The 24,407-nt window shown below is 42.6% G+C and overlaps 1 protein-coding gene across 1 annotated transcript in view; it reads right to left on the bottom strand.

Moving 5' to 3' along the window:
* The window catches only part of LOC120022010 (CUB and sushi domain-containing protein 3-like), an 803,421-nt gene that overhangs the window by 302,840 nt on the left and 476,174 nt on the right, over positions 1 to 24,407 (bottom strand). The window contains exons 15-21 of the mRNA XM_038965812.1: positions 24,195 to 24,389; positions 21,781 to 21,919; positions 21,310 to 21,497; positions 20,745 to 20,933; positions 16,943 to 17,059; positions 15,645 to 15,860; positions 13,843 to 14,031 (exon numbers count right to left, since the gene is read on the bottom strand). Coding sequence (XP_038821740.1) covers positions 13,843 to 14,031; positions 15,645 to 15,860; positions 16,943 to 17,059; positions 20,745 to 20,933; positions 21,310 to 21,497; positions 21,781 to 21,919; positions 24,195 to 24,389 — 1,233 coding nt within the window. The remainder of the gene's footprint in view (positions 1 to 13,842; positions 14,032 to 15,644; positions 15,861 to 16,942; positions 17,060 to 20,744; positions 20,934 to 21,309; positions 21,498 to 21,780; positions 21,920 to 24,194; positions 24,390 to 24,407) is intronic.

Here is a 24,407-nt window from a genome sequence, read left to right as displayed (position 1 = left end):
GCTGCTGAGACAGAAGTGTCTACTGCTGAGACAGAAGTGTCCACTGAGACAGAAGTGTCCACTGCTGAGACAGAAGTGTCCACTGCTGAGACAGAAGTGTCCACTGAGACAGAAGTGTCCACTGAGACAGAAGTGTTCAAAACGTTCAGATTTCATTACATTTGATCGCTTTCAACAAACATCTTTGTGACATTTCATGTTTACGATGATTTTTTAAATGTTATTTATCTACCTTCCCCAGGGACTACAGTTAAAAACAAGCCAGCTGGCTAAATCTGTCACTTTTATAGACATTTTAAATCAAATCAAATCAAAGTTTATTTGTCACATGCGCCGAATACAATAGGTGTAGACCTTACAGTGAAATGCTTACGTACAGGGTTTAACCAATAGTGCAAAAAAAGCTATTAGGTGAACAATAGGTAAGTAAAGAAATAAAACAACAGTAAAAAGACAGGCTATATACAGTAGCGAGGCTATAAAAAGTAGTGAGGCTACATACAGACACCGGTTAGTCAGGCTGATTGAGGTAGTATGTACATGTAGATATGGTTAAAGTGGCTATGCATACATGACGAACAGAGAGTAGCAGCTGCGTAAAAAGAGGGGTTGGGGGGGTTGGTGGGGTACACAATGCAAATAGTCCAGGTAGCCATTTGATTACCTGTTCGGGAGTCTTATGGCCTGGGGGTAAAAACTGTTGAGAAGTCTTTTTGTCCTAGACTTGGCACTCCGGTACCGCTTGCCATGCGGTAGTAGAGAGAACAGTCTATGACTGGGGTGGCTGGGGTCATTGACAATTTTTAGGGTCTTCCTCTGACACCGCCTGGTGTAGAGGTCCTGGATGGCAGGCAGTTTAGCCCCAGTGATGTACTGGGCTGTACGCACTACCCTCTGTAGTGCCTTGCGGTCAGAGGACGAGCAATTGCTGTACCAGGCAGTGATGCAACCAGTCAGGATGCTCTCGATGTTGCAGCTGTAGAACCTTTTGAGGATCTCAGGACCCATGCCAAATCTTTTTAGTTTCCTTAGGGGGAATAGGCCTCTTCACAACTGTCATGGTGTGTTTGGACCATTCTAGTTTGTTGTTGATGTGGACGCCAAAGAACTTGAAGCTCTCAACTTGCTCCAGCTTGATTCATATGCATTGTCCCTATCAAATACATTCAATAAATTAAATTAAATCAAATGATATTGTATAGCCATTATTATATGGTCAAAGTAAGGGTATAACCTGTGTACTTTCCATATACTTAGCATGGTTGCTGATCGGAAACATAGTAAATATTACTATTACTGGTCTTTCTGTATTCCAAGAACCATTAGACTTAATCTAATGGAAGGGACACTTAATTCAGTTCCCTTGGAGATGTGTTAAAACATATTAACCAGATGATGGAACACAAACGATCAAAATAACAGTGAGGCATAGATCTGCATCTCAAATGGCACCCTATTCCTTATATAGCGCACTACGTTTGACCAGGGCTTATAGGGCTCTGGTCAAAATAGGGTGCCATTTGGAACACATCCATAGGCATAAAATAAACTGCAGGGAGGGATATCTGCTGCTGAAAAATAACCCTAGCAACGTACAAAAATGTAGACCGATGCACAGTCAAAATATTGTTTTAATATCTATGCTAATGATGCTTTTAAATCTCTGTGTGGATTATTTTATGGAGTATCAACTACCAACTACTGAGCTAGGCATACTAAAATCAGTCTGCTGCTGTTCTCTCCAATATATTCCTCCTGCATCTATACTAAGCAATTAAGTCTTTGACTTCTTTAGGAAGGGAATGAGAGCCTTTACACTAATAATAGATAATATTGTAATAGTCATTGGATCACAAGACGGCACACTGTGTGTGTGTCATAATAAACGTTGTTTATTGAGCTGGAACTGAGATACTGACATACCAATCTGCCTCAGAGCAATGTTTATAAAAATTGTGTGTTTATAAAAATGTTGAGTTTATGAAAATGGTGTGTTCATAAAAATGGTGTGTTCAGGGAGTAGCTCTGTTTTGTACTGTCAAAACTGTTATTATATGTAGAAACCAGACAACATAGTTTAAGTTAAGCCTTTAAAATAGACAGATCCATATACAACGCATTCGGAAAGCATTCAACCTCCACTACTTCCACATTTTGTTACGATAGAGCCTTATTCTAAAAATCCTCATCGATCTACACACAATACCAAATAATGACATCACAATACCCCATAATGACATCACAATACCCCATAATGACATCACAATACCCCCTAAAAACAGGTTTTTAGAAATGTTTGAAAATGTATTAAATATTATAAACAGATATACCTTATTTACATAAGTATTCAGACCCTTTGCTTTGAGACTCAAAATTGAGCTCAGGTGCATCCTGTTTCCATTGATCATCCTTGAGATGTTTCTACAACTTGTTTGGAGTCCACCTGTGGTAAATTCAAATGATTGGACATGATTTGGAAAGGCACACAGTGCATGTCAGAGCAAAAACCAAGCCATGAGGTTGAAGGATTTGTCCGCAGAGTTCCGAGACGGGATTGACGAGACGAGACAGATCTGGGGAAGGGTAGCAAAATAATTCTGCAGCATTGAAGGTCCCCAAGAACACAGTGGCCTCCATCATTCATAAATGGATGAAGTTTGGAACAACCAAGATCATTTCTAGAGATGTCCGTCTGGTCAAACCGAGCAATCGGGGGAGAAGGGCCTTGGTAAGGGAGGTGACCAAAAACCTGATGGTCACTCTGAGAGAGCTCTAGATTTCCTCTGTGGAGATGGGAGAACCTTCCAGAAGGACAACCATCTCCGCAGCACTCCACCAATCAGGCCTTTATGGTAGAGTGGCCAGACGGAAGCCCCTCCTCAGTAAAAGACACATGACAGCCTGCTTGGAGTTTGCCAAAAGGCACCTAAAGGACTCAGACAATGAGAAAGAAGATTCTCTGGTCTGATGAAACCAAGAATGAACTATTTGGCCTGAATGCCAAGAGTCACGTCTGGAGGAAACCTGGCACCAACCCTACAGTGAAGCATGATCATGGCAGCATCATGTTGTGGGGATGTTTTTCAGAGGCAGGGACTGGGAGAGAAGTCAGGATCGAGGGAAAGACGAACGGAGCAAAGTACAGAGAGATCCTTGATGAACATCTGCTCCAGAGTGATCAGGACCTCAGACTGGGGCGAAGGTTCACCTTCCAACAGGACAACGACCCTAAGCACACAGCCAAGACAACGCATGAGTGGTTTCGGGACAAGTCTCTGAATGTCCTTGAGTGGCTCAGCCAGAGTCCGGACTTGAACCCGATCGAACATCTCTGGAGAGACCTGAAAATAGCTGTGCAGCGACGCTCACCACCCAACCTGACAGAGCTTGAGAGGATCTGCAGAGAAGATTGGGAGAAACTCCCCAAATACAGGTGTGCCAAGCTTGTAGCGTCATACCCAAGAAGACTCAAGGCTGTAATCGCTGCCAAAGGTGATTCAACAAAGTTCTGAGTAAAAGGTCTGAATACTTATCTAAACGTAATATTTCCGTTTTTTTTTAAATACATTTGCCTCCACTCATCCCATCTCAGTCTCTCGGAGGACACACACACCAGGTAGACCCCCACCAGACACTATTATTTAATTTAATTGTTAAGGTAATACAAACTAAGTGTCATAAGTGTCACGACTTCTGCCGAAGTCGATGCCTCTCCTTGTTCGGGCGGTGTTCGGCGGTTGACGTCGCCGGTCTTCTAGCCATCGCTGATCCATTTTTCATTTTCCATTTGTGTTGTCTTGTTTTCCCACACACCTGGTTTAATTTCCCTCATTATGTGTTGTATATTTAGCCCTCTGTTTCCCCCATGTCTTTGTGCGTGATTGTTTATTTGTTAGGTCAGTACGTTTCCGGCTGGTTTATTCCCGGGTGCTGTTTTACCCGTGTTTAGTGGCAACCGTTATTTGGTTCGCACATTGGGTTTGTTACTTTGTGTTATTGCTTTTATTAAAGTGCGTTGTTCACTTATCTCTGCTCTCCTGCCCCTGACTTCAAGCACCAGCTACACTCACCACCTGACAATAAGGGTCAGTCTTTCTTCACACGTACACTACCAGTCAAAAGTTTGGACACACCTGTACTCAATCAAAGACTTTTCTTAATTTTTTACTATTTTCTACATTGTAGAATAATAGTGAAGACATCAACACTATGAAATAACACATTTGGAATCATATAGTAACCAAAAAAGTGTTAAACAAATCAAAATATATTTTATATTTGAGATTCTTCAGACAGCAGGAACGGTAGAGATACTCTGAATGATCGGCTATGAAAAGCCCAATGACATTTACTCCTGAGATGCTGACCTGTTGCACCCTCGACAACCACTGTGATTATTATTATTTGACCCTGCTGGTCATCTATGAACATTTGAACCTCTTGGCTATGTTCTGTTATAATCTCCACCCAGCACAGCCAGAAGAGGACTGGCCACCCCTCATAGCCTGGTTCCTCTCTAAGTTTCTTCCTAAGTTCTGGCCTTTCTAGGGAGTTTCTCTTAGCCACCATACTTCTACACCTGCATTGCTTGCTGTTTGGGGTTTTAGGCTGGGTTTCTGTACAGCACTTTGCGATATCAGCTGATGTAAGAAGGGCTGTATGAATACATTTGATTTGATTTGATTCAAAGTAGCTACCCTTTGCCTTGATGACAGCTTTGCATACTTTGGCTAAACCAGTTATAATATTAAAAGTTAAATATACAACAGCAGTAATAAGAAACAACAGCGTGATGACAATATAATGACAATAATATAAAGTAATAATAATAAAGAAAATGAAAACAATTAAAGATTAAATATGGCATGTTTGATATTACATTCCAATTGCAGACGTTTCCTCACAGTAGGAACTACTGGACCCCATGTTGTCACAGAACTGAGATCTCAAAGCACACTACAAATATAATCAGTTGAAACATCTGGTTTGTGACAAATATGAGACGTCCATTTAGTTTTTTGAATAGTGGTGCTTACAGCGTACCCCATGTGGATGCTGATGGGACAAACCGTCAGTTTCTTCAAAATGTTCATAAAAGTTTTATTGTCACATACACTGGATAGCTGCACTAAAATGTTTTGTTTTACAGGGTCAGCCATAGTAGTACGGCGCCCCCGGAGAAAATTAGGGTTAAGTGCCTTGCTCAAGAGCACATTGACAGATTGTTCACCTTGTCGGTTCAGGTATTCGAACCAGCAACCTTTGGGTTACTTTGGAGCTGTACGCTAGCTGGGACAAATTCTCTTCTCATTATAAACACACAGAGAACACCACCCCTTTCCCTTTCCCTTTCCAGGTGGCACCCTATTCACTATATAGAGCCCCATAGGGCTCTGGTCAAAAGTAGTGCACTATAAAGGTAAGATTTTGCCTGTGACTCTAGCCGCATTCGATGTGCTTTAGGCCTCTAATGCTTTATTTCAGAGGACCTGGGTCCTCCATTCACCAGCAGACTACTATTGTCTGAGTACAAAGACACAAACTCAAACACAGTGGTGGAAAAAGTACTCAATTGTCATACTTGAGTAAAAGTAAAGATACCTTAATAAAAAATGACTCAAGTCAAAGCGAAAGTCACCCAGTAAAATAGTACTTGAGTAAAAGTCTAAAAGTATTTGGTTTAAAATATACTTAAGTATCAAAGTAAATGTAATTGCTAAAATATACTTAAGTATCAAAAGTAAAGGTATAAATCATTTCAAATTCCTTATATTAAGCAAACCAGACGGCACCATTTTCATGTTTTTTATTTATTTATGGATAGCCAGGGACATGCTTCAACACTCAGACATCATTTACAAGGATGCACTTGTGTTTAGTGAGTCTGTCAGATCAGAGGCAGTAGAGACGCCAGGGATGTTCTCTTGATAAGTGTGTGATTGGACCATCTTCCTGTCCTGCTAAGCAATCAAAATGTAACTAGTACTTTTGGGTGTCAGCAAAAAAGGAGTAAAAAGTACATGATTTTCTTTAGGAATGTAGTGAAGTAAAAGTGGTCAAAAATATGAATAGTAAAGTACAGATATTCCCCCAAAATACTTAGGTAAAAATACTTTAAAGTACTATTTTAGTACTTTACACCACTGCTCAAACCCATGGGTGCATCCCAAATGACATCCTATTCCCAATATAGTACACTGCTTTTGACCAGGGCCCATAGGGACTAGGGTACTATTTGGGAAGCCATATCTTAATGCTTCCCTCATGTCCATGAGAGTGCTTCATCAATTCCTCTAAAAAATAATTTCCTCTAAAAAAACATGAATTGGCTCCAGATCTCTAACACTGGCCTATGTACATGTATTACATGTTTAACTGCTATGCTATAACAATGATGTACAATTTCTTGTTTCCACCCATTCAAAAAGATGTCTGAGACAACAATGAACATATGGAGCCATCTTACTCTCGCCTCATACAAAAAGCTACGTAGTATACAATCACGTGACTGTTATTGCACCCCGTGGAAAGAGCATGGCGTCCCTCATAAATGCCACCTGCTGTGATGAATGGGCCTATAAGAGAACAATAGGAGGTGGAAACACACTTTACAGTCAGCAGAGATTCATCTAGAAACATTAAACTGAAGAGAGACGGAAAGGCTGTCTGTTCATTGGGTAAAAGCATCCCAGTTGGATACATGTCTTATGGGTTGGTTTGATTTGTACTTTCAGATCATTGTTTTTTTACATACAGTATATGTAAAGGTTGTACAGTAGTGCAGTGCAGCAAAGAGGAATTGGACGTTTATGAATGCGCAGGGCGTAGTGTATACAGTACAGTGCCTTCAGAAAGTATTCACACCCTTTGACTTTTTCCACATTTTGTTGTTTTACAACCTGAATTTAAAATGGATTAAATTGAGATTTTGTGCCACTGATCTACACCCAATACCCCATAATGTCAAAGTCCAATTATGTTTTTAGAAATGTTTACAAATTAATAAAATATGTAAAGCTGAAATTTCTTGAGTCAATAAGTATTCAACCCCTTTGTTATGGCAAGCCTAAATAATTTCAGGAGTAAAAATGTGCTTAACAAGTCACATAATAAGTTGCATGGACTCACTCTGTGTGCAATAATAGTGTTTAACATGATTTGAAAATGACTACCCCATCTCTGTACCGCACACATGTAATTATCTCTAAGGTTCCTCAGTTGATCAGTGAATTTCAAGCACAGTTTCAACCACAAAGACCAGGGACGTTTTTCAATGGTTCGCAAAGAAGGGCACCTATTGGTAGATGGTGTCACGTTCCTGACCTGTTTTCTCTTGTTTTGTATGTGTTTATTGGTCAGGGCGTGAGTTTTGGGTGGGCAGTCTATGTTTTCTGTTTCTATGTTGGTTTTGGGTTGCCTGGTATGGCTCTCAATCAGAGGCAGGTGTTTGACGTTTCCTCTGATTGAGAGTCATATTAAGGTAGGTTGTTCTCACTGTTTGTTTGTGGGTGGTTGTCTCCTGTGTCTGTATGTATGTTCGTGCCACACGGGACTGTAGCGTTGGTTTGTAGTCTGTACCTGTTTCGTGCGTTCTTCGTGTATTTGTAGTTCTCATGTTTTAGGTCAGTCTACGTCGTTTTGTTGTTTTGTATTTACCAAGTGTTTTTTCGTGTTCGTCTTCGTCTTTAAATAAATCTATTATGTCATCATACCTCGCTGCACATTGGTCTTCCGATCCCTCTCTCCTCTCCTCGTCCGAGGAGGAGGAGGAATTAGAGTTCCGTTACAGATGGGTAAAAAAAAAAAAAAGCAGAGATTGAAGTGAAGTTATTAATTACACTCTGGATTGCTTATCAACACACCCAGTCACTACAAAGATAAAGGTGCCTTTCCTAACTTCGTTGCCGGAGAGGAAGGAAACCACTCAGGCATTTCACCATGAGGCCAATGGTGACTTTTAAAACAGTTACAGAGTTTAATTGCTGTGATAGGAGAAAACTGAGGATGAATCAACAGCATTGTAGTTACTCCATAATACTAACATAAATGACAGAGTGAAAATAAGGAAGCCTGTACAGATTTTTTTTAAATTCTAAAACATGCATCCTGTTTGCAATAAGGCACTAAAGTAATACTGAAGAAAAATGTGGCAAAGAAATTAACTTTATGTCCTGAATACCAAGCGTTATGTTTGGGGCAAATCCAACACAACACATTACTGAGTACCACTCTTTACGTTTCTAAGCATGGTGGTGACTGCATCATGTTATTGCTATGCTTGACATCAGCAAGGACTAGGGAGGTTTTTGGATAAAAAATAAACAGAATAGAGCAAAGCACAGGCAACATTTTTGAGGAAAACTTGGTTTCTTTATGCTTTCCAACAGACACTGGGAGACAAATTCACCTTTCAGTAAGACAACCTAAAACACAAGGCCAAATATACACTGGAGTTGCTTACTAAGATGACATTGAATGTTCCTGACTGGCCTAGTTACTCTTTTTACTTAAATCAGCTTGAAAATCTATGACAAGGCATGACAGATATTTAAGATGTTTTTACAGAATAATGGGAAAATATTGTAAAATCCACGTGGTCAAAGCTCTTAGCAACTCAAATGTAATCGCCGCAAAAGGTGATTCTAACATGTATTGACTCATGCGGTTGAATACTTATCTAATCAAGATATATTAGTGTTTAATGTTCCATACATTACACATTTTGTAACGGCGTTCCTCTTCCTCTTCATCCGAAGAGGAGGAGCAGGGATTGAACCAAAATGCAGCGTTGTAGTTCGACATATTATTTATTTAAACAAAACCGAAAACACGACGAACACTTGAATAGAAACAAAACAACAAACGAAGTAGACAGACCTGGACTACGAACTTACACGTAACGAAGAACGAACGAACAAGTACTGACTACAAACAAAACGAACAAACGATACAGTCCCGTATGGTGCAACAAACACTGACACAGGAGACAACCACCCACAACAATCAATGTGAAAACACCTACCTTAATATGGCTCTCAATCAGAGGAAATGAAAACCACCTGCCTCTAATTGAGAGCCATATCAGGTACCCAAAACCAACATAGAAACAGAAAACATAGACTGCCCACCCAAACTCACGTCCTGACCAACTAACACATACAAAAACTAACAGAAAACAGGTCAGGAACGTGACATATTTAAAAAAAAAAAAATCTTCCACTTTTGAAATGAAACAGTACTTTGTGTAAATCGTTGACTAAAAAATGACAGTTAAATCCATTTGAATCTCACTTTGTAACACAACTAAATGTGGATAAAGTTAAGGGGTATCAATACTTTCTGAAGGCATTGTATACTGTTTGTGTCACATATGATTATGTTGCATAGGTCAGGGTTTGAATGGGCATCAGAACTCCTTTAGGTTATGAAGATACCCTTAAATCTAACTGGTTGTTGATACTGACGGTTGAATGGGCATCAGAACTCCTTTAGGTTATGAAGATACCCTTAAATCTAACTGGTTGTTGATACTGACGGTTGAATGGGCATCATAACTCCTTTAGGTTATGAAGATACCCTTAAATCTAACTGGTTGTTTATACTGACGGTTGCACAACACATTCATTCTCATTTGAAAGTTGTTTGTTTTGGGATGGTTACAGAAATCAATGTTTGTGATGGATGGCTGGGAAACTTGAAGCTTGTGTTACTGCCTGTCTGCCACACATGATTCATACTGTACACTGTACCAACTAACAGGCTGCTGGAGGTCTGGTGGCAGGCAGCTGTTTAAAAAAATCCACATCCAAAAACAAACCCCTTCAGCCTTCCTTAAAGACTAACATTGCCCACTTTGTATTGATGATAAAAGGCTAAATTTAAAAAAAAAATCGCTGCCCAATGTGTACTGTACCCCTGAAGCAGAATACCTGACGCCATTTTAAAAAGTCTTCACAAAACACTTCTTACGAAAAAACGTAAGAAGTTTCTTAAGGGGAAAAATAAGAAGTTCTTAAGTTTGTTGTAAGTGCAATTCCTCAAAATGTTCTTAGGAATTCATAGTTTTCTTAGGAACTTAGTAAATATCTTTCCTAAGAACTTAAATATCTTGTTATATGGCATTGACATTAGTGACGTGCTTGAAACCAATAAATAAGCCTAAGTGACAGGGATGATAAGATTTGTACCATTTTAATAAAGTGATGATATTTCCATTTTATTATATTTAATTATCTGCTTTATGTCTCAAGAAAAATACATTTGACAGAAAAACAAACGTTATTTTTCACAAATTTTAGCCATCAGACTAGCTATATCAAAAACAAAATGGATAAGCAAGGAAAGCGCAAAAAAACTTCAGCAAACAAGAGCTTGAAGTGACGGTGGAGGAAATAGCAGCCAGGAAAAGGTTGCTGTTGGGGAGACTCGATAACTGCGGGGTCACTGCAGAGACCACTGGGTGAGAGTGGCCAAGTCTGTCTCTGCCGTCAGGGCTATGGCAAGGGACAGTGACGCGGTAAAAAAAAGTGTTCTGACATGAAGTCGGCTGTTAAGAAGATGGGAGCTGAGAGAAGCAAGGAGTTGAAGAAGACTGGAGGGGGGTATCGACCAATCATGTGGACCAGCTGGAGGAGAAAGTGTTGTCCATGATAGGAGAGACGGTGGTAGAGGGACTGCACGACCGGTAAGTTAGCTATCTAGCTAGCTAGCTATTTAGCACTTCTAGAATATAGTAATATGTTGTTAATTACTAGCTAGCTAGATACTACTCATGTAATTAGTTTTCTTGCTGTATTTAAATGTCCGGTAGCGAACTGTGTCCGTGGCAGTGGCACAAGAAAACGTTCATGGTTACGAAAGTATCCATTCGTCAAAAGACACGAGTTTAGCTGTCCTAAAGTTAAATACATTTCCAAGAAGAAACCCTGAAACATTATTTTCAAGAATCCCATTTCTTAACGTTTTTCTTAGGAAGAAACGTAGGAAGAAACATAAGAACATGTCCAATAACTTTATTGAGGAATTGCAACTTAGGTTAATTAACTTTCTTCATAAGTCTATAGTTAAGGGAAAAATGGCAGTTAAGAAGAAATGTCTTGTTAAGACGGTTTTGTGTGTCTAGACCCTGGTTTTTGTAGTCACTCTCAAGATTGGAGATCTGGCACCAACTAATACCATGCAACATTGAACGACAGGGACAAAGGCAAGTAAACTAACAGCATACACAAACAGTGGTGACAAACAAAGATGTTTTTTTCAGTGAATATGAAAAATGACAGGTGACCTTAGGAAAAACAAAGTGCAGCTCTGTTGGAAAAATCTGAAAAGTTCTCCATTACTAATTAGTTTCTGCCTGGTAGGACCGATGTGGATGTGTGGATACACTCCAGGAAATACTCTTTTATTCAGACGCATCTGGAATTTGATGGATGTTGAGCGATTGCTGGATTCCTTTTACTGTACGCCGCGTGGTAGAATTTACAGAGAGATACAGTACAATCCAGGAACAGCTCAACATGACAGAATGTAAATCACTACTCTACTGAAGCAGCTGGTTTAAGTAGTGTAAAAAAAACAGGAAGAGACAGGTTTGATGGGGGAACAAGACCAGTAGAAACATCGTCTTAGGAAGAAGAAACTACAGGAAACAGTGTAACCCCTAGATCTGGGTTCAAATAGTATTATACGTATTTTTATCAAATAATTTGGGGTTTTGAATTGAGCCTGCCTGGAGTGCCAGCTGGGCAGAACATAAACTTTTAGGAAGATTCCATGGAGCAATTAAGTGCAACTGACCTACTTGAAAGAATAGAAATACCAACGAATCTGGGTCTGGGAACAACACTAAACAGGTGATGTATCAGACTGGAGATTGTTTGGTACGTTGAGACAGTGAGATTCAGAGCTCACTCCATAGTATCTCTATCAAAGCACAATGCAGCCATGCTAGTCTCTTTGCATTCGCCTCGTTGACAACCCATTTGACCTCTCCCAGCTTGTTAGTGATACACAGAGACACTCGTCTACAGGGACAGAGGACAGGGAGCAGATTGACTTTGATGTAGATGGATAGAGAAAGAGCTCTGTGTCTGTCTCTCTGTGTGTCTGTCTGTCTGGCTATGTGTCTAGCTGTGTGTCTGCCTGCCTGGCTGTCATCAAGTTTGCAGACGACACTACAGCAGTAGGCCTGATTACCAACAACGACGAGACGGCCTACAGGGAGGAGGTGAGGACCTTCGGAGTGTGGTGTCAGGAAAATAACCTCTCACTCAACATCAACAAAACAAAGGAGATGATTGTGGACTTCAGGAAACAGCAGAGGGAGCACCCCCCTATCCACATCGACGGGACAGTAGTGGAGAAGGTAGAATGTTTTAAGTTCCTCAGCGTACACATCACAGACAATCTGAAATGGTCCACCCACACAGACAGTGTAGTGAAGAAGGCGCAACAGAGCCTCTTCAACCTCAGGAGGCTGATGAAATGTGGCTTGTCATCTAAAACACTCACAAACTTTTATAGATGCACAATTGAGAGCATCCTGTCGGGATGTATCACCGCCTGGTACGGCAATTGCATCGCCCTCAACCACAAGGTTCTCCAGAGGGTAGTGAGGTTTGCACAACGCATCACCAGGGAAAACTACCTGCCCTCCAGGACACCTACAGCACCCGATGTCACAGGAAAGCCAAAAAGATCATCAAGGACAACAACCACCTGCGCCACTGCCTGTTCACCCCGCTATCATCCAGAAGGCGAGGTCAGTACAGGTGCATCAAAGCAGGGACCGAGAGACTGAAAAACAGCTTCTATCTCAAGGCCATCAGACTGTTAAACAGCCATCACTAACATAAGGAGGCTGCTGCCAACATACGGACTCAAATCTCTGGCAGCTTCAATAAACGTACTTAATAAAGGTATCACTAGTCACTTTAAATAACGCCACTTTTAATAATGTTTACACAGAGGTATCACTAGTCATTTTAAATAATGCAACTTTTAATAATGTTTACATATCCTACATTACTCATCTCATGTATATACTGTATTCTACACCATCTACTGCATCTGCCATCGCTCTTCCATATATTTCCATGTACATATTCTTATTCATTCCTTTACATTTGTGTGTATTTGTGTGTATAAGGTAGTTGTTGTGAATTTGTTAGATTACTTGTTAGATTTTACTGCGTAGTAAACTGCGCTACACTCGCATTAACATCTGCTAACCATGTGTATGTGACCAATACAATTTGATTTGAGTTGATTTGTCTCTCCCTCCATCCATCCGTCTGCCTGTCTGTTTCTGTGGGTTTACTGTGGCATATCTTAAACAGAGTACCCTCTCCTCCCGTTGTGACTTCCTACTCCTTCTCAGTGCTCAGAACTCAACAAGCAAGGAAACGTTCATGGTGCACACTATATCAGTGTTCCTCAACCCTGCTCCCGATGAGCCACAGAATTGCAGGGTTTTGTTCCACCTCAGCAGTGCAACACCTGTTTCGGCTTATCAAGCCGTTAATTGAAGATCTGTTGATTATTTGAATTAGGTGTGATGGCACTAAGCTGAGACTAAACATGGAAAAGCAAGGCTATGTCAAGAAAAGGTACTAGCTGTCAAATCCTTGCTACCTCGGTTCTTTGCTTCCTCAATAATTCCTCTCAAAGGGATCTTGGATCAACTCTTCCAATGCACTTTGAGAGGTAATTGAGGAAACAGTATGATTTTTCAGACACAGCCCAGCACTGAGTATCACTGTAATCAGCTCTACAGTAATGTCTCAACAACCACAAGCTTTATAACAATAGTTGTAAAGGAAATTAAAGCAGGAGACTACATACCCACACACCTAGGCAGAGGTGCGCTCCACATGCGCCTCCCCCCTCCAAGGCAGATGATCTCTGGCACCCCCTCCAGTCGGTAGCCCATGTTGCAAGAGAACGTCAGGGTGTCCCCGATGCTGAAGCTGTATCCGTTCCTCCGGCCGAACTGTGGCATCCCCGGGTCCTCACAAGGCTCCAAGTTGTACTCTGAAGAAGCAGGAAGTTGTGGCAAGTCAAACTTTTCCAATCATGTACACTCAATGATGGTTCGTTTGAATGCAGTCCATACTCCAAGTTGTATTCATAGGGCTCTGGTCAAAAGTAATGCACTATAAAGGGAATAGGGTGCCATTTGGGACTCAGACTACCTGTGAAGTAGATCCACATCCACACGTCATGGGATTGTTTGACTGCACTGTATACTCCAAGACATGTGAAGAAGGTAATGACATAATGTCAAGTGATACTCTCGATAAGTAGTGTACCTGTCATCTGTCAATCACATTCAAATCGATGGAGTTTGTTTGAGTGCAGTGCATACTCAAAATAATACAATTCTAAAGAGAGGAATAATATAGATGTTTGTTATTCATTGATTAGTGACTTTACGGCTTTTGAAGTCTGCCTAAAAGTGATTGTAGCTGCCTTCTAAATGTATGCAATGCCAATGCATTATTCATCAACGCTATGGCTTCGGATGAAAACTTTCTTGTGTCTAGATTTACATGTCAGCATTCCTGTGATGATGCCACCAAACACACACACACACACACACACACACACACACACACACACACACACACACAATACGCTCACACATACACGCACACACACACACACACACACACACACACACACACACACAATACGCTCACACATACACATACACACACACACACACACACACACACACACACACACACACACACACACACACACACACACACACACACACACACACACACACACACACACACACACACACACACACACACACACACAATACGCTCACACATACACATACACGCACACAAACACACACACACACACACACTCACAATGAATATAAACACACTCACAACGAATATAAACACACACACACTGTTAAATGCCGTCAACAAACCCTGTCAACATCTATCTTTGTTATGTCTCAGAAGGGGTGACATCCTGAAGGACACTTAAGGATTTATAAAGGTACAATGTGTTTCTATATGACCCCAAAATACTTCAGGGATGACTAACTGAAAGGTATTGAAGATGTGCGTCTCTGGGATGAGGCAGGACTAGTTCTAGGGGATGTCAGAATGCTGGACAGAGCACTGGAGGCATGTGAAGCTAGGCGGAAAAAAGCTCTCAGTCCGCTAGGAGACTTTAATAAGCAGAAACAGCAAAGCGACTGCCCCATCAATCTCTATCTCTCCCTGTCTCTCTTTCTTTCTCCCTCTCTCTCTCTCTATCTCAAACACACATCTGTCTCTTACCCAAGGTCTTGGAGGATCAACTACCTCGCCTTTCCACCAAGGTGCATGAATTGACCAGCAACACTGAAGTACAGAGGAGATTCAGCAACACACACACACACACACACACACACACACACACACACACACACACACACACACACACACACACACACACACACACACACACACACACACGCACCCCCCCCCCCCCCCCCACACACACACACACACACACACACACACACACACACACACACACACACGCACCCTACACACACACACTCACACACGCACCCCACACACACACACGCACACACACACCCTACACACACCGACACACACACTCCTCCTACTCACCAGAGAAGGTAATATTGAATCCCTCGTAGGATATAGAAAAGTCAGATATAAATCGCAGTTGGGCCTTGAAGTTCCCGTAGAGCCCTGCATTGGTGTGGGAGGGCAGCTCATTACCCGTGAGGCGCGCCAAGGGCTGGACGAAGCTGCCGTTCTCAGTGATCAGAAGGTAGTCATGGTGATCTTCCAGGTGGAAGGTGTTGAAGGTGAATTGGACTCCTATTGGGACAAACACAAAGGTGTTCAGCCAATAATAAGCCAGGTCTGGAGTAGAACAGCCAATAATAAGCCAGGTCTGGAGTAGAACAGCCAATACTATGGTTCAAGCTACCTGTCAGCCTCCCCTGATTAAATTATCAAATTCAATGAAACGGCGGCTTAATCTGAGAGGAGAAAAGCCAAGTGGAGATAGAGAGTGGACTTAATCTCATTACATTCAAAGTTGAGGTCAGTTCATATAAAATCAGGGCTCTGGGTTTTCTTTTCTTAAAGGAGTGGGATGATAGAGAGACTGCATTTCAATTCGCAGTGATTATTCAGAGAAACATAATGGTCGTCCATATTGAATATCTTTGCAGACATGGGAAATTAAAATTCCAAAGAATTTTCATTCTCAACCCAGAGCCTTGTATTATAATGATATTTCAGAGAGATGGGCTGGGAAGAGGACCTATAGTGAATCAGTATTCATGTCCCACAATGCCTTTCACCAAGCTGCTGATAAAGTGAATAGGAGTCGATTTTTCAGCTTATTAATTCATATATAATTCTACAGTATCAACATTTGTACGTATTGTTTGCCTGTCATTTATATATGTTATATATCTGCAGACAGAATAGCTGTTTATGTCAAAAAGAGTTATGATGGGTCACATTCCATAAAAAATACTTCAGGTTTGTAGTACCATAAGAACATTGTGTGATTATAGGCAGAATAGAATTTGAGTGTTAGCTACCTAGGAACATTCAATATATATTCTCAAACTTGATTTAGAAGTCACCACCTATGTTGTTGGCTAATTCCAGACATGGATGGCTCTGTCTTGACTGGACAGCTTGGGGGCCAATCTAGACCAATAGGGAAGGGAGCTAAGCTAACCAAGGCTTACCTTTGCCAATCTAGACCAATAGGGAAGGGAGCTCAGGGAGGACGCTAAGCTAACCCAGGCTTACCTTTGCCAATCTAGACCAATAGGGAAGGGAGCTCAGGGAGGACGCTAAGCTAACCAAGGCTTACCTTTGCCAATCTAGACCAATAGGGAAGGGAGCTCAGGGAGGACGCTAAGCTAACCCAGGCTTACCTTTGCCGTGGCTGACCTCCACAGTCCAGGTACAGTTGAGTGAGCTGGGATACATCTCAGGATATCCAGGGGACAGGATGGTGCCGCCGGGCCCTCGCACGTCCCCTCCACACAACGCTGGGGAACAAAGAGGGTGAAACACTTTATTGTCCATGTTTTTGCAGAGAACAGAAATATGCCAGTGTTTCTATGTCAAACAGTTTTGTTATATTTCAGTCTTCTGTGATGTATACGGAAGTGTAATATATTTCAACTTTATTTCTGACATGTTAGAGGTGTCTTCTTTTTTTCAATCCCATAACCGTGTGTGACGTGTATACTTCTGCTTTAAAGTGGATTTGTTTAAGACGACCAAGAAACACTCTGTGTGACCCTGATTTAGCCCACTGCAGTAAAAGGTTAACTCAACCCTCTGAGTCACACAAACAACCCGAGCGGGTGGAAGCACAGCGTCAGCGATGCAGGAACTCTTGGAGCAGATTGAGGGGTTAAGTGCCTTGCTTAAGGGGGCTGCGGCAGCCATGTTAAATCATGGACAAACAGTAACCCTCAGTGTAAAGCGAAGTCAGTTTGGCACGTTTTATCTGATGTGATGTTGTTCTGTAACTCTTGAGGCAGATTGAGGAAGTGAAACCTCTCTTCTTCTCTTCCTCCTCTCAACCTCCTCTCTTCCTTCTCAGCATGCACTAGTACTTATCTGTCCCAGACAGATGCAGTTCTGTATCAATAATGAATGGAGCAACTTAATAGGCTTTGTATTAAGCACTTAATACAAAGCCTTATCGTACAGGGAAATGTGGACAAACTACATTGATCTTATTCTGTTCCTTACTCCTCTCTCTCGCTCTCTCTCTCTCACTCTCTGTCTCTCTCTTTCCCCTTCCCTCTCTCCCTCTCTCTCTCCCCTCCCTCTCTCTCTCACTCTCTATATCTCTCACTCTCTCCTCACTCTCTGAGCAAGAAATGAACTAAACAAGATGTTTCATTTTGACATGCTGTGGCCTCAATTTCTATATTGAAGAACCCAGAATATCAACATTTCAGCACATCGGGACCCTCATTTGTATGCCCTGGCATGGAGACCACATTCCCCCCATTATTCCACTTAGGTCAGATTCCCCAACCCTCCACCCCCCTCCCTCTTACCCCCAATGCATACATAAAAGCCTTCAGAGTCATAACAGGAGGCAGGTGAGGTGAGATGACAAGCTATAGCGCAGGTAAAAGGTGCTCCCGGATCCCTAATCTGGTGAGGAGATCAGTTCCTATCAGGCCAAGCAGCCATCACAGCAAATTGCCTCTGTGATTCACCGGCACATACAGCCTAATGGCCTGGCATTGAATTGCATTGTCTCAGTTTAGCTTACTCCCCGGACAAGAAAATAGATCTCTGAAATCTAAACACGGAGAGACGAACGAGCTAAAAGGTTTTGTCAGTCCCAGAGTCGCTGGGCTGATTCTCTTTCACCAGGCAGCCAATTTACATGAACTGTCATTGACTCAAGTATTGAACAACCACTCTCAATTCAATCGTTCATTGGTTTTGTCAATAGGCAGTTTGGCGCTATCTTTGGCATCATATCATATGAGAGAATAATTAAACTAACCGAGGCCTGTTGAAAGTGATTGCTCAAGATTTGATAACTCAAGATTTGATAGCTCAAGATTTGATAAGATTTGAAAGCTAAAGATTTAATAACATTTGAATTCTCAAGATTTGATAGCTCAAGATTTGATAAGATTTGATAGCTCAAGATTTGAAAGCTCAAGATGTCCTGGAGAGCTACCCTCCTGTAGGTTTAAACCAACCGTGTTCCTGGAGAGCTACCCTCCTGTAGGTTTTAACTCCAACCCTGTTCCTGGAGAGTTACCATATGTTGGTTTTAACTCCAACCCTGTTCCTGGAGAGCTACCCTCCTGTAGGTTTTAACTCCAACCCTGTTCCTGGAGAGCTACCCTCCTGTAGGTTTTAACTCCAACCCTGTTCCTGGAGAGCTACCCTCCTGTAGGTTTTAACTCCAACCCTGTTCCTGGAGAGCTACCCTCCTGTAGGTTTTAACTCCAACCCTGTTCCTGGAGAGTTACCATGCTGTAGGTTTTAACTCCAACCCTGTTCCTGGAGAGTTACCCTCCTGTAGGTTTTAACTCCAACCCCAGCTGTAACTAACCTGATTCAGCTTATCAACCAGCTAATTATTAGAATCAGGTGCGCTAGATTACCTACAGGATGGTAGCTCTCCAGGAACAGAGAACTAATATATCTACATAGAACTACATACATAGAACTACATAGAACAGCTGTAACTAACCTGATTCAGCTTATCAACCAGCTAATTATTAGAATCAGGTGCGCTAGATTACCTACAGGATGGTAGCTCTCCAGGAACAGAGAACTAATATATCTACATAGAACTACATACATAGAACTACATATCAGACCTGGTGGTCTGATATGTACTATGGAGAGCCCAGATCTAGACTAGAGAACTAACCTGGTGGTCAGATATGTACTATGGAGAGCCCTGATCTAGACTAGATCACTAACCTGGTGGTCAGATATGTACCATGGAGAGCCCCGATCTAGACTAGATCACTAACCTGGTGGTCAGATATGCACCATGGAGAGCCCTGATCTAGACTAGAGAACTAACCTGGTGGTCAGATATGTACTATGGAGAGCCCTGATCTAGACTAGATCACTAGCCTGGTGGTCTGATATGTCCTCTGGAAAGCCCTGATCTAGACTAGATCACTAACCTGGTGGTCAGATATGTACTATGGAAAGCCCAGATCTAGACTAGATCACTAACCTGGTGGTCTGATATGTACCATGGAGAGCCCGATCTAGACTAGAGAACTAACCTGGTGGTCAGATATGTACTATGGAGAGCCCAGATCTAGACTAGATCACTAACCTGGTGGTCAGATATGTACTATGGAGAGCACTGATCTAGACTAGATCACTAACCTGGTGGTCAGATATGTACTATGGAGAGCCCAGATCTAGACTAGATCACTAACCTGGTGGTCAGATATGTACTATGGAGAGCCCAGCTCTAGACTAGATCACTAGCCTGGTGGTCTGATATGTACTATGGAGAGCACTGATCTAGACTAGATCACTAACCTGGTGGTCAGATATGTACTATGGAGAGCACTGATCTAGACTAGAGAACTAACCTGGTGGTCAGATATGTACTATGGAGAGCACTGATCTAGACTAGATCACTAACCTGGTGGTCAGATATGTACTATGGAGAGCCCAGATCTAGACTAGATCACTAACCTGGTGGTCAGATATGTACTATGGAGAGCCCAGATCTAGACTAGATCACTAACCTGGTGGTCAGATATGTACTATAGAGAGCACTGATCTAGACTAGATCACTAACCTGGTGGTCAGATATGTACTATGGAGAGCCCAGATCTAGACTAGATCACTAACCTGGTGGTCAGATATGTACTATGGAGAGCCCAGATCTAGACTAGATCACTAACCTGGTGGTCAGATATGTACTACACAAACTTCTTTAGCCCACTTCTTATGTGTTCAGCACCACAATGACCATGACATGTGAGTAACGTACAAACACATCTGGTAAACAGGCTAATAGGATTCTGCCACAACCTTGGTCACCATGGCTACTGTCCATACCATGAAAAATAAACAGAGACCTGCACACTGTCGAATGCTTCCGCAGTTCATGACTTAGCCTAATGTACCCTGCACCTGAACGTCACTGGATGTGCATACCGGAACTCGTTTTGGAAACGATTTAAACTGGTTTGAACTGGTTCGTACCATCACAGGTGGGCAGAGGGTGGCTCCACCAGTGGTTCTTCTCACAGACCAGAGGTTCCTCGTGGCTTAGCCTGTATCCAGGGTCACAGCCGAACGACACAGTCGAACCGATGGTGAAGTCTTGACCGTAACGCAACCCGTTGACCGGGAAGCCCGGGTCCTGGCAGGAGTAGGTGTCCACGGTCACGCCTGAAGATTAAAATGTTATGAGGTCAACAACATCACACGTCTCATACAGGGAATATGAAGCTTTAACAATTTGAAATCAGAGTTAGAGCTAAAGAATGGGCAGGGCTAGGAGTTTGTTCTGACCACATGATCTGACCAGGAACACCTTTGTCACTATACTAGACTAGTACTATGGTAGATGATCTGACCAGGAACACCTGGGTCACTATACTAGACTAGTACTATGGTAGATGATCTGACCAGGAACACCTGGGTCACTATACTAGACTAGTACTATGGTAGATGATCTGACCAGGAACACCTGGGTCTCTATACTAGACTAGTACTATGGTAGATGATCTGACCAGGAACACCTGGGTCACTATACTAGACTTACTCTCATAGATGATCTTAAATCCACTGTTGGAGCGGCTGTTGTCGGTGGTGAAGAGCATGTACAGGTGGTTAGTACTGCTGAACAGGAACTGGGGCACCTGGGTACCGTTGAATGAGCCGACCAGAGGAGAGAGCAGGTTGGGTCCATCGTGGATCTCCAGGAAGTCATAGCCCAGCTCTGTCTGAAACCTGGACCAATGACAGAGGAGGAATTGTGAAATCTACACATTTTATTTACTTGTGATAATACATAGTCAGTGCTACAGTTGCATAAACTTCGATTAAGTCTACTACTGCACTAAAAAGCAATTTCAAAGGAGACTTTATAAATATCCAATAAATAAGCAATACGATTCCATTATGGGTGCATTCATTGATGCAGAAATCCCTTCTCTGTACTCAACAGTTTGGGAATGCTAATAGAATAAAATAGAATACATTGAACAACTTTAATGATATAATGGACAAGTACTTGTCAAAGGTGATCTTGATGGAGCGTCCGGGCTCGGTCTCGATGACCCACTCACAGCTGAGGGAGCCCTTGTAGTATCCAGGCCACCCTGGGGACAGGATCACCCCACTGGGAGAGGAGAAGTGGCCTCCGCAGGGGGCTACGGAGTGGAGGGGGGAGAGAGAGTTTTAAATAACTCAAAATGCCCTGCTTGATGATCTAATCTGGCAAACAGTCTCATACAGCGTACTGTACTCCTACTCCTTATGAGTGATGTCACCACAGCATCAGGGACACAAGGTGCAGGGTGAATGACTGACAGGAAGTCAGATTGAAGGTGACTGCTTGGCCTACAGTACCCTTGTTTCCTGTCCCCGATCCCCAGGTGTCCCTAAGCCTTCCCTAGTATCCTCCAACACACAGGTGAGTGTCCTCTAGAATCCTCCACAAACAGGTGAGTGTCCTCCAGAATTCTCCACAAACAGGTGAGTATCCTCTAGTTTCCTCCAACACACAGGTGAGTGTCCTCTAGTATCCTACAACACACAGGTGAGTATCCTCTAGTTTCCTACAACACACAGGTGAGTATCCTCTAGTATCCTCCAACACACAGGTGAGTGTCCTCTAGTTTCCTACAACACACAGGTGAGTATCCTCTAGTATCCTACAACACACAGGTGAGTATCCTCTAGTATCCTCCAACACACAGGTGAGTATCCTCTAGTATCCTACAACACACAGGTGAGTATCCTCTAGTATCCTACAACACACAGGTGAGTATCCTCTAGTATCCTCCAACACACAGGTGAGTATCCTCTAGTATCCTACAACACACAGGTGAGTATCCTCTAGTTTCCTACAACACACAGGTGAGTATCCTCTAGTATCCTACAACACACAGGTGAGTGTCCTCTAGTATCCTACAACACACAGGTGAGTATCCTCTAGTAGCCTCCAACACACAGGTGAGTATCCTCTAGTATCCTACAACACACAGGTGAGTATCCTCTAGTTTCCTACAACACACAGGTGAGTGTCCTCTAGTATCCTCCAACACACAGGTGAGTATCCTCTAGTATCCTACAACACACAGGTGAGTATCCTCTAGTATCCTACAACACACAGGTGAGTATCCTCTAGTATCCTACAACACACAGGTGAGTATCCTCTAGTATCCTCCAACACACAGGTGAGTGTCCTCTAGTTTCCTACAACACACAGGTGAGTGTCCTCTAGTATCCTCCAACACACAGGTGAGTATCATCTAGTTTCCTACAACACACAGGTGAGTGTCCTCTAGTATCCTCCAACACACAGGTGAGTATCATCTAGTATCCTCCAACACACAGGTGAGTATCCTCTAGTATCCTCCAACACATAGGTGAGTATCCTCTAGTATCCTCCAACACACAGGTGAGTATCCTCTAGTATCCTCCAACACACAGGTGAGCATCCTCTAGTATCTATCCTCCAACACACATGTGAGTATCCTCTAGTATCCTCCAACACACAGGTGAGTATCCTCTAGTATCCTCCAACACACAGGTGAGTATCATCTAGTATCCTCCAACACACAGGTGAGTGTCTTCTAGTATCCTCCAACACACAGGTGAGTATCATCTAGTATCCTCCAACACACAGGTGAGTATCCTCTAGTATCCTACAACACACAGGTGAGTATCCTCTAGTTTCCTACAACACACAGGTGAGTATCATCTAGTATCCTCCAACACACAGGTGAGTATCCTCTAGTATCCTCCAACACACAGGTGAGTATCCTCTAGTATCCTCCAACACACAGGTGAGTATCCTCTAGTATCCTCCAACACACAGGTGAGCATCCTCTAGTATCTATCCTCCAACACACATGTGAGTATCCTCTAGTATCCTCCAACACACAGGTGAGTATCCTCTAGTATCCTCCAACACACAGGTGAGTATCATCTAGTATCCTCCAACACACAGGTGAGTGTCCTCTAGTATCCTCCAACACACAGGTGAGTATCATCTAGTATCCTCCAACACACAGGTGAGTATCCTCTAGTATCCTCCAACACACAGGTGAGTATCCTCTAGTATCCTCCAACACACATTTGAGTATCCTCTAGTATCTATCCTCCAACACACATGTGAGTATCCTCTAGTATCCTCCAACACACAGGTGAGTGTCCTCTAGTATCCTCCAACACACAGGTGAGTATCCTCTTGTATCCTCCAACACACAGTTTCCAATCCACTTACACTCACTTAGACTTTCGTCTGTGTCAGGAACAGGGTAATTACCCTAAAATACATGCATGTAGAGGGTAGTGTAAACGCAGGCACAAACACACGTACACACAAACATGGACTCACACACGCACGCGCACACACCTACACACACCCACACAAACACACCCAGTCTCTCCTCTCCCCAGGAAGAGCAGGATAATTACCTTCACATTTAGGGATGGGTCCGCTCCACATCACCTTGCCGTTGTCCAGCTCACAGGTGATGGTCTGGGCCCCCTGGGTCTTGATGAAGCCGTCCTCACAGATCACTGAGATGGAGCTGCCCAGCTGGAAGTTGTCCCCGAAGCGCCTCGCATTTATCGGGATGCCCGGGTCGGGACACTCGTTGTGGCCGAACGCTGAAAACACAAATGTTT

This window comes from Salvelinus namaycush, chromosome 27 (genome assembly GCF_016432855.1).
Source record: "Salvelinus namaycush isolate Seneca chromosome 27, SaNama_1.0, whole genome shotgun sequence".
Lineage (NCBI taxonomy): Eukaryota > Metazoa > Chordata > Actinopteri > Salmoniformes > Salmonidae > Salvelinus > Salvelinus namaycush.
Note: the sequence above shows the minus strand (reverse complement) of the source record. Positions and strands in the feature narration are given on the sequence as shown.